At 49.2% G+C, this 11,992-nt stretch overlaps 1 protein-coding gene across 1 annotated transcript in view; it reads right to left on the minus strand.

Annotated features, from left to right (window-relative positions):
- The window catches only part of LOC149434784 (glutamate receptor-interacting protein 2-like), a 102,264-nt gene that overhangs the window by 83,140 nt on the left and 7,132 nt on the right, over window positions 1-11,992 (minus strand). The window contains exons 2-3 of the mRNA XM_089663382.1: window positions 6,916-7,074; window positions 4,679-4,865 (exon numbers count right to left, since the gene is read on the minus strand). Of these exons, the coding sequence (XP_089519508.1) occupies window positions 4,679-4,865; window positions 6,916-6,976 (248 nt within the window). The 5' untranslated portion in view covers window positions 6,977-7,074. The remainder of the gene's footprint in view (window positions 1-4,678; window positions 4,866-6,915; window positions 7,075-11,992) is intronic.

An 11,992-nucleotide genomic window follows, 5' to 3' on the forward strand; every position in this document is an offset into this window, starting at 1 on the left:
TCCCCTCATGTTTTGCATTGTATTGGTATTGTTCTGTCACATGTTCTGTCCCCCTTTGTAATGTACAACGCTGAGCGAACTATTGGCGCTTTATAAATACTGTATAATAATAATAACTAAGGGCTGAGGGCTCTTGAGAGGAGTACTGAGGCAGGGTAGAGGTGTACATCACCCTGCCAGCTCCTCCCACCAGCCGTGATCTGCCTGCATTGCATAGAAAAGCATAGAGACCCAGTGATAACATCACCGGGTCAAAAAAAAAAATGTATGTAATGCAAATGGAAAGGTTTAACTTCAAAAATGAATCAGCCTGTTAATGATGGGAAAAGATGAACCAGGAAGACAAAATATAAGTAGAGAAAAAAAACTAATGGAGACGAAGCTCCCATTATAACAGGGGTCACCCTCTGCAGGGGCTCCTAACGGCTGCTGGCCTCGAGGCTTCAGCCATGACCCCGCTACCCGAGACGATGGAGGGAACAGTCTATGTAATTTAGTTCTCTGGAAGAGATTCGATCGGACGCGCCGTGCGCTTTGTATCCGGGCCACAGACAATGCAGAGAGGCTCAGTCCTTTCCGGGTGTCAATGCCGAGGCTAATTAAAATCTGCAGTCAATTAGCTGTGAGCGTTGGAGCTCATGGATAGATGGAGTGTCCTTGTGCCAGGGCAGAGCGTGTCCCTGCAAGCCTGGTTACCTCTCATTTCACGCACGCTGCACCAGATATGTCATTCTGACAAAGTCTCAGCTTTTGGACTCGCCGCTGTTCCGCCCTGAGCGCCTCGCATTCCGCCCTGAGCGCCTCGCACACATCTCCCGGAGCCCGGCTCTACCGCAGGAGCTGCAGAATCAACCCCGAATGAGAACTCCCAGCAAAGCAGATTAGCCGCAGAAAGCAAATGGTCTCAAACCACATTCTAATCATGGAAGAGAAGACGGGTCAACACCATCCGCTTCCAGACACGGACTATTCTGACACTCTTTTGTCCAAGTAAAAATCGGCATTTTTTTGCTAGAAAATTACTTACAAGCTCCGAACAGAATATATATATTTATAGATTGTAAGCTCCTAGGATCAGCCCCTCCTAAAGCAGGCCATAGATGGGTCAAACATCGGCCGATTTAAAAAAAAAAAAACAAAATTAAAAATCAGTTGTTCAATCGGCCAACGTTGAAAAAAAAATTGGCCGATTTTTGACCCGTCTATGGCCGGCATTAACCCTATAACTTCTGTCCCTTGCAGAGACAGGGGAGCGCACCATACCATGTGACAGGGGAGCGCACCATACCATGTGACAGGGGAGCCCACCATACAATGTGACAGGGGAGCGCACCATACAATGTGACAGGGGAGCACACCATACAATGTGACAGGGGAGCACACCATGCTCCCCTGTCACATTGTAAGGTGTGCTCCCCTGTCACATTGTATGGTACGCTCCCCTGTCACATTGTATGGTGCGCTCCCCTGTCACATTGTATGGTACGCTCCCCTGTCACATTGTATGGTGCGCTCCCCTGTCACATTGTATGGTGCGCTCCCCTGTCACATTGTATGGTGCGCTCCCCTGTCACATTGTATGGTGCGCTCCCCTGTCACATTGTATGGTGCGCTCCCCTGTCACATTGTATGGTGCGCTCCCCTGTCACATTGTATGGTGTGCTCCCGTCACACTTTATTTGTGTATTGATTCAGTCACTTTTGTCACTTTATTTGCTCATTCATTCAGTCATGTTTGTCACTTTATTTGCGCATCAATTGAGTCACTTTTGTCACTTTATTTGTGCATTGATTCAGTCACTTGTGTCGCTTTATTTGCTCAGTGATTCTGTCACATTTGTCACTTTATTTGCGCACTGATTCAGTCACTTTTGTCACTTTATTTGCTGTTTGATTCAGTCACTTTATTTGCTCATTGATTCAGTCACTTTATTTGTTCATTGATTCAGTCACTTTTGTCGCTTTATTTGCACATTGATTCAGTCACTTTTGTCGCTTTATTTGCGCATTGATTCAGTCACTTTTGTCACTTTATTTGCGCATTGATTCAGTCACTTGTGTCGCTTTATTTGCTCAGTGATTCTGTCACATTTGTCACTTTATTTGCGCACTGATTCAGTCACTTTTGTCACTTTATTTGCTGTTTGATTCAGTCACTTTATTTGCTCATTGATTCAGTCACTTTTGTCGCTTTATTTGCGCATTGATTCAGTCACTTTTGTCACTTTATTTGCGCATTGATTCAGTCACGTTTGTCGCTTTATTTGCGCATTGATTCAGTCACTTTGTCACTTTATTTGCACATTGATTTATTATATAGCGCTGAATTTTACCATTTATTAATTTTTTGAGGATGTAGGGGTTTATCCTTTCATGCTAGCTGCTTTATTTCTTATCGTGCGCTCACTTGTTTTCCTTCTTGAATAATAATAATATATTTATTTAGCAGAGAATAAAATGGTGAGTTTTTGTTATTTTTATATCATTATCGGTATTTGCGCAGCAGTTTTTCGAACGCAAGCTTTCATGAATTGTAATGCACATAAACACAATATAATACCCCATTTTTTTGGCAAAATATAAAATATGGTGTAAATAGATGCCAAAACCTGTCATGTTTTAAAAATTGCGCACACTTGCGGGAAGACGCCAAACTACAGTATTTAAAAATCTCCACGCTTTGTAAGCTTGCACATGTCACTAGTTCAGAGGTCTGGTGCTAGAATTATTTGCTCTCGCTCTGACACTCGCAGCAATACCACATTTGTGTGGTGCAATCGGCGGTACCAACATGTGCATTCACCTTTGCACGTGAGAACGGGGGTCGCTTTAAAAAAAAAAAGTTTATTCTATTTTTTATTTTTTTACGTTTTTTTTTTTTTTGATCACTTTTATTGCTGTCACAAGGGATGTAAACATAATTTTTGACAGAAATAGACAGTGACAGGTACTCTTTATGGAGAAATTGGGGGTCTATTAGACCCCAGACCTCTCCTCTTCCCTAAAAGTATCTGATCACACCAAGATCAGAGTGATCAAATGTTTTCCATATTAAAGATGGTGCAGTTTACTTCCACGGAAATCGAAAGGGACAATAGTACTCGTCGCTTCCAGTTTCCTGTATCAGAGAGGTCATTGGAGACCTTCTAGTCCTCTGACGGCTCTATGATAAGCCGGTGGAAGCATCAGTTTCAGTTTGAGGATCTCCAATGGGATGGAGTTTCCGGAGAGGCACCGGCGGGCAGTGGGGGGAGGTAGGAGATCCTGGAGAGGCATTGTCGAGCGGTGGGAGGAGATCCCGGGGAGGCACCGGTGGGCAGTGGGAGGAGGGAGGAGATCCTGGAGAGGCACCGACGGGTGGTGGGAGGAGATCCCGGAGAGACACCGGCGGGCGATGGGAGGAGGGAGGAGATCCCGGAGAGGCACCGGTGGGCGGTGGGGGGAGGTAGGAGATCCTGGAGAGGCATTGTCGAGCGGTGGGAGGAGATCACGGGGAGGCACCGGCGGGCAGTGGGAGGGGGGAGGAGATCCTGTAGAGGCACCGGCGGGTGGTGGGAGGAGATCCCGGAGAGACACCGGCGGGTGATGGGAGGAGGGAGGAGATCCTGGAGAGGCACCGGCAGGTGGTGAAAGGAGATCCCGGAGAGACACCGGCAGGCGGTGGGAGGAGATCCCGGAGAGGCACCGATGGGCGGTGGGAGGAGGGAGGAGATCCCGGAGAGGCACCGGCGGGCAGTGGGAGGCGGGAGGAAATCCTGGAGAGGCACCGGCAGGTGGTGGGAGGAGATCCCAGAGAGACACCGGCGGGCGGTGGGAGGAGATCCCGGAGAGGCACCGGTGGCCAGTGGGAGGAGGGAGGAGATCCTGGAGAGGTACCGGCGGGCGGTGGGAGGAGGGAGGAGATCTCAGAGAGCCACCGGCGGACGGTGGGAGGACGGAGATCTCGGAGAGGCACTGTCAGGTCGTGAGAGGAGGGAGGAGATCTCGAAGAGGCACTATCGGGAGGAGGGAGGAGATCTCAAAGAGGCACTGTCGGGTGGTGGGAGGAGGGAGGAGATCCCAGAGAGGCACTGTCGGGTGGTGGGAGGAGGGAGGAGATCCCGGAGAGGCTCTGTCGGGTGGTGGGAGGAGGGAGGAGATCCCGGAGAGGCTCTGTTGGGTGGTGGGAGGAGGGAGGAGATCCCGGAGAAGCACTGTCAGGTGGTGGGAGGAGGGAGGAGATCCCGGAGAGGCACTGTCGGGTGGTGGGAGGAGATCTCGGAGAGGCACTGGTGGGCGGTGGGAGGAGGGAGGAGATCCCGGAGAGGCACCAGCGGACAGTGGGAGGACGGAGGAGTTCTTGGAGAGGAACCGGCGGGCGGTGGAAGGAGGGAGGAGATCCCGGAGAGGCATCGGCGGGCGGTGGGAGGAGGGAGAAGATCCTGGAGAGGCAACAACAGTCCAGTGCCAGACAGGACTTGTAGTTTCCTCATTCGCAGATCTCTGTGAATAAAGGACACGGCTGTGTGGGAGGAGCCCCCCACAGCTGCGCTGATTTCAAATATGACAGCAGGTGCGAAACCCCACCCCCTACTATCACAGGGGGGTGGGGTGTTGCTCAACATGTAACACCCCAAATACGGGTGTGACATGTACCATATTAAAAAAAGTGAACGTATCAACGAAGCGAAGATCTCACCTCTCGGCTGGGCTGTCCGGCTCTATGAATCTTATAAGCGGGGGTGATGACAGCGTCTCTGTTGCGAATATCCCCCCCTGCAGCTGAATCCCAAATCCATTTAAGGGGTCACCCCGAAGGATTATCTCTGTGGTTTCCGTGTGAATAATCTGCCCGCCGGGACCCACCGTGCTAGAAGATAGAGACACTGGGGGGAAAAAAAACGGGACAAGCATTACAAGAAGTCATCATTAGGTGTATCTAGCAGGTTAATGGGGGCAGAGTAAAATATTGAGCAGCCATCGGCCCTCCGGCCACAGAGAAACTACTACTTTTTTTTTTTTTTTTTTAATACATTAAAAAAAAAAAATGTCCTTACCCCCCATATACTGGGAAAATAAAATAATTGCACGCATATTACAATCAAACTAAAAGCAATGGTAAACGTACATCACTCTTCCTACACCAAGATCCCATCAGATGACACAAGAAACATCAACCTCGTCCAACCGATACTCCTTGTGACCCAATCAGAATCACAAAAACACCCACTGACTGAAAACAGAATGCACAAGGACGCACACACACGCATGAACACGCACGAACACGCACACACACGCATGAACACGCACACACGCATACATACAGGTGCATCTATAAAGCATTTACAAAGCTATTCTTCCTGTAAAACTGCATCTACGTTGGGAAGAGGGTAAAATCAAATGTTATCCGGCTATGTTCTCTCCAGGTCGAACGTTCTTCATTCAAACAGTGCAGTACAGTAAATCAGGAGAGTAACACATTATGGCCACTAGATGGAGCTGATGATCATAATAAATACTTAAAGCTGAACTTTACTCTCTCAAGCAACATGGACTATTTTTAAACCTCTTCGCGCAGGCCGCAGGCAAACGTGCGGCCTCCCGGGGTGACGCCGAGCGGCCGCACATTTGCGTGCAATTAAGAAAAGCATATGTGCTGAGAGCGCGCGCTGTGCACGCTCCCAGCACACATGTCCTGTACTCATGGAAAGGTCCTGCTCTCCTCTCCTGATCATGTGACCGCCGTGACAGTGGTCACATGACCCTAAACCCTGCCCCGCCTCCTGGCTTTTGAAACCCTTAAAGGGCCGGGAGGCGCCGGCTCCAAGGGGTTAATCCTTATGCTGCTAGCATTAGTAAATAGATAGGAAGGTATATCATATTTACTTGTTTTAACATTTCTTTAGCTATTTCCTGGTTTCCATGCCTAGGCAAATGATGTCATACATCCCAGGAGTCCTCAGGAGGGGAAGGAGGGTTTTCAGCTCAATCAATGCCTGAGGTAAGGACAGATGAACTCCAGGCAGGAACCGCTACATGAATCATCTGCCCTTACTCAAGATGGCCAAGATGCTAGCGGGGTGTTTTTCAAAATGATTTCTCAGCAAAATAAAGCATGGAGACAGGAATGGGTGGAGGAGTTTGTTTTGAATATTAAAAATGATTTATAGAACGTTTTTGGTTTGTGGTACTCACATGCAGCGCACTTGCACAATGAAGTGGTTGTAAACCCTTCCATATACCCAGCGCAGTGACTGGCCTCAGGTGATACACAGAGATGAAACAAATCTTTCTACGTAAGTTGTACCTGTTTATCTGCAGTCTTCTCTACTCTACATCAGTTCACAGTAAAGCATTTATAAAGCTACTTGGTCTGAAAAAAGGGGGGCACAGAGCTGACATTACACGCTGTAGAGCTCAGTGTGGGCAGCTCTGAGAGCTGATTGAAGGGGAGGGACAGCACCCCTCCTCCTCACACAGCACACAGGAACAGAGCTGAGACTGTCAATCACAGGATGTGTGCTGGAGCTCCCTACTTGTCACCTTTTATCTCTTGGTGTCAGGAAAACATGTCAGAAGTGACTCATGCTGATAGCAGAGGAAGGAGGCATCAGACAGAAATGACACTTAGCGCTCAGGACTGGAACAAGTACACACTATAGAGGGATATAATTTGTTCATATTTCATGTCTGAGGCTTACAACCATGTCAGGTTACTGTGATCATCAGCTCCAGCTAGTAGCCATTATTCTGTATTTTCCTTAACCACTATTTTTTAGGAATGAACGACATTTGGATTGTTGAAGAAATAGGAAAACATTCGATTTTGCCTCCATTCACACAGGACGGACGTACATGCAGTTCCACAAGACAACATTTTTTTATCAATACACCGCATGGATATTGTAAGGACGGGATTAAAAAAAATCAGTTTACAAGAACTCTTGTGGTCCTTTCTACGCTGCCGTCTTCTAGTCATCGTCGTCCTTGGACTCATCTGGTGCGCAGTACGGGGGAGGGTGTTGGAATTTTGGCTGCTACTAAACCCAGGAGTGCCTGCCGATGACGAGGAGGAGAAATTGGTGGCCACCAAAGCTGTGGAGGAAAAAGAACAGCGTGAAAACAGGTGTTAATTAAAGGGCCAGTTCATACAGAACAAGCTGAATATAGTAACAATCCCTGACACATTTGTAAACAAGTGTAGCACCCTCCTAGTTTAGCTAGGGGGAGCTAGTGCTCAATTCATAGTGAGGAAGGCAGAGTAGCAGCCTGTGTGTAATAGCCAGAAGGTCAAATCATGGTCAGGAGCTGAGAGGCTCTTCAGGTCATCTAGAATTTCCCCCCCGCTCTAAGGCTTTGGAGGAAGGCTCTAAAGGCAATGGGTGGATTTGAGGAGTGGCTGGCTGCGCTCTTGGGGAACCTTAGCCAATTCCCAACATAAGGCTTGGCAAGTGGCTGGGACACCCTTAAAAATGTCGAAGCTTGCTCAGTTGCTGGAGAGTTTGGGTGGAACATAGAAAGGAAGATGTGAGGCTGAAGGAAGGAGGCTGAGAGGAGGCCCAGTGAGATGGGGCCTACCTGCAGGCCTGGATCTGGAAAGGAGGAAAGCTCAGAGCTCACCGGGTCTGTCAGGGCTCCGGGTATGACCAGAGGTATGTGAACTGACGCAGGGAAACGCAGGCTTCAGATATGTTATAAACAATATTTTTTTTCTAGTACTAACAATACAAAACGCAGTGCAATACTAAAACATAAACAAAGTGCAAACGAACCAAACCACCCACAGATAACAGTACATACAATGCAAGCGTAGTCAGGCAGGCCGGGTCAATAACAATCGGGCAGGTAGGAACAGGAGGAGAAGGCAGAAAGTAGTCAGGTCACAAGCCAGGGATCAAACAGGAGAAGTCAGCAGAGGTCAGGATCAGGCAGGGTCGGCAACGAGTCAGTCAGGCAGGAACAGGAATGCAGGTAACAAGATACAGGGCCCATGAAGAAACACACACCAAGGCACAGACTGCAGGTCTGGCCATCCCTTAAATACACCTCCGCAATCAGCTTCAGGTGTTTGGCTGACTGCAGGGTTGAGTCTCTGATTGCTGAGAGCACCCGCTGGCCAGCCCTGGTACTGCAGCCCACAAGGCAGGTGAGTCCCACCATTACTGGCAAGTCCATTCCTGACAGGCTCCCTGAGAGAGGACCACCTGTATGGCAGGGAAGGAGCAGCCCAGCTGATAGGCCTGGTAGCAGCCACCAACCCAAAAGTGGTACAGGAGAGGATCTGAGTGGGTACTGCACCCCCCTGGGTGGGTAGGGGAAGGAGCACTCTGGTGGGAACCCAGATTAGCCACCTACCAGTGACTGCTTATCTCTTAAAGTGACAGGAACCAGATCCCCTGTTCAGGGATACCTCCAGATTGGTGAGTGAAGAGGAGAAGTTCATCTAGGGCCGACGACACCCAAATTTACCTCACCCCCTCACTCTCTGCCCGCATCGCCCACCTCCTAAATGACATATCAGACTGGATGTCGCTCCATTTCCTCAAACTTAACCTATCCAAAACCGAGCTCCTGGTCTTCCCCCCACCCCGCGCCCCACCCCCCATCCTCTCCATCACTACTAACAACGCCACCATCTCTCCCACCCCACACGCCAAAGTCCTGGGTGTCACCCTGGACTCCCACCTCTCCTTCCTACCCCACATCCAACTGCTATCTAGATCTTGAAGGCTCCACTTCCGCAACATCTCCAAGATACGCACATTCCTCACCCCAGACACCACCAAACAACTCGTACCCTCCCTCATCATCTCAGGCCTGGACTACTGCAACTCCCTCCTCACCGGCCTACCCAAACGAACGCTATCCCCACTCGTCGATCCTGAACTCAGCGGCTAGACTCATCCACCTCACCAAGCGCTCCACCTCTGCCACCCCCCTCTGCCAATCCCTTCATTTGTTCCCGATTGCCCAACGCATCAAATTCAAACTGCTAACCCTGACCTACAAGGCCATTCACAATGCCGCCCCGAACTACATAACTGACCTGATACCCAAATACTACCCTACCCATGCCCTCCGCTCCTCACAGGACCTCCTACTCTCTAGCTCCCTGGTCTCCTCCTCCCACGCCCGATTGCAGGACTTCTCCAGGTCCTCCCCCATCCTCTGGAACTCACTACCCCAATCCATCAGACTGTCACCTTCCCTCCTAACCTTCAGGCGCTCCCTGAAAACCAACCTCTTCAGGGAAGCCTACCCCACCCTCACCTAACCTCACCTAACAACTAACCTCCTCCACTCCTCCCGCCACTCCATCCCCCACAGCTATCTCCTCCTGTACCACCTTCCCCTCCCTCCTAGATTGTAAGCTCCAAGGATCAGGGCCCTCGAACCCCTCGTGTATTGTATTATTACTGTCTTGTCTCATGTTCTGTCCCCCTCGCTACTGTACAGCGCTGAGCATACCCTTTGGCGCTATATAAATACTGTATAATAATAATAGGGTCTGGGGTGGTACACCAAGGAGATGATGGCTAGCTCTCCAACAGAGACTGTGCTGCAGAGAAGGCTTGTTCCAGGAAGTTGTCCTCAGTTCGTCAGTTTCCTTGGGCATCCAGTAGACCCCTAGCCCGGGTGTCGGCAACCCGCGGCTCCAGAGCCGCATGCGGCTCTTTCTCATCTTTGCTGCGGCTCCGGAGCACACTGCCCACCAGGTGACAGGCAATAGGGTTTCAGTGGTCGGCAAGCCGCGGATCACAAGCCACATGCGGCTCTTCTGTGTGCCGGGCGCCCGCTCCCCTCCCTCCTCTCGGGCGGCCGCCTCAAAAGTCAGGACTCTTTTAATCCGGCCCGCGGAGCGTGGAAACATTAGCTGTCAGGATGTAGGCGGGGCAGCCAGGATGTAGGCGGGGCAGCGTGACGAACTCCTCTCACTGTCCGCCCTGAAGACCGGAACACAGCGCGGGAACACAGCGAGAGGAACGCGCGGAGCAAAGGTAAGTGAATTGAGACAATATGGGGAATTAATTACTATAGGGGGGATGAATTACTATGGGGGATGAATTACTATGGAGGATGAATTACTATATGGAGGATGAATTACTATATGGGGGATGAATTACTATGGAGGATGAATTACTATAGGGGGGATGAATTACTATATGGGGGATGTATTACTATATGGGGGATGAATTACTATAGGGGGGATGAATTACTATGGGGGATGAATTACTATAGGGGGGATGAATTACTATATGGGGGATGAATTACTATGGGGGATGAATTACTATGGGGGATGAATTACTATGGAGGATGAATTACTATGGAGGATGAATTACTATATGGAGGATGAATTACTATATGGGGGATGAATTACTATGGAGGATGAATTACTATAGGGGGGATGAATTACTATAGGGGGGATGAATTACTATGGGGGATGAATTACTATAGGGGGGATGAATTACTATAGGGGGGATGAATTACTATATGGGGGATGAATTACTATGGGGGATGAATTACTATGGGGGATGAAGCTAACTGCACGATCCTGTATATAGCATTAAGGTAAGAAACAATATATGCAGTGTCGGATTTGTTTTAAATGTTGCAATGGTTTTGCGGCTCCCAGTCTTTTTTTTCCCTTCGGAAACGGGTCCAAGTGGCTCTTTATGTCTTAAAAGTTGCAGACCCCTGCCCTAGCCCCATCCCAGCTCATATCTCCTAAATAAAACCACAAAACCAAAGCTCAAGGACTGATTTCTGGCTCTGGATGAGAGCCTATGTGGAAGTGTATGTTGTTTGGCTGTGCCGGACTAAAGGGGGGACCCAAATCTTCTAGCGACTCCTAAGGGGGTAGTGCTACACAAGGAACAAAAGTAACCTTGCCATACATATTCTACTAGATCTCACCTACATTCACACCTAAGCAGCATGTTTTCAAGGGGTTTATTCTTTCCAAGCGATTTTTGGAGTGGAATTGCACTTTTTTTTTGCAGCTTTAGTCAGGAATTTTTTCAGGCAGTTTTCAACTAGGTGTTTTTGTGTGTGGCCAATGGAAAGCTGACAAATGCTAGTGCCGTGGTTTTCAGGCATTTCCATTGAGGTCTGTGTTGACAAAAATGCTCAATTCCCTACAAAAAAGTAGCTCATGTACCGACAGGCATTTTGCTGTAAAGGGACAGGATGCTCAGATGTGAACAGGGGCTACTGAAAACAATTAGTTTTTGCTTGTTGAGCTACAAAATGCTCCCGTGTGAACGGGGCCAAAACTATTCTTTTAGTGCACAAAATGTAAACACTGCATTGCTGCATACTGATGCTTATGGGGGGGGGGGGGGCAGAAGGAGGGGGAGAGTTCTGGGTGGGCATTTCTCTGGTAGTGATCCTTACTAGTAGACCAATACGTAAGCAATAGGCGGGGCAGTGGCACCAAGTCTGTATTATTATTATTATTATACAGGATTTATATAGCGCCAAAAGGTTTGCTCAGCGCTGTACATTATAGTGGGGGACAGTACATGAGACAATACAGTAACAAGACAATACACGAGGGGTTCGAGGGCCCTGATCCTTGGAGCTTACAATCTAGGAGGGAGGGGGTAGAGGTACAGGAGGAAGTGGCTGTGGGGGATGGAGTTGTAGGAGTAGTGGAGGAGATCGGCTGTTAGGTGAAGGCGGGGTAGGCTTCCATGAAGAGATGGGTTTTCAGGGTGCGCCTGAAGATGAGGAGAGTAGGTGACAGTCTGATGGATTGGGGTAGTGAGTTCCAGAGGATGGGGGAAGTCCTGGAGAAGTCCTGCAGTCGGGCGTGGGAGGAGGAGACCAGGGAGCTAGAAAGTAGGAGGTCCTGTGAGGAGCGAAGATTACGGGTTGGGTGGTATTTGGCTATCAGGTCGGTGAGGTAGTCTGGGGCAGCGTTATGAATGGCTTTGTATGTCTGTGTTAGTAGTTTGAATTTGATGCGTTGGGCAATCGGGAGCCAGTGGAGGGAATGACAGAGGGGGGTGGA

This window comes from Staurois parvus, unplaced genomic scaffold (genome assembly GCF_062004578.1).
Source record: "Staurois parvus isolate SC_StPar_1 unplaced genomic scaffold, SC_StPar_1.0 ptg001675l, whole genome shotgun sequence".
NCBI lineage: Eukaryota > Metazoa > Chordata > Amphibia > Anura > Ranidae > Staurois > Staurois parvus.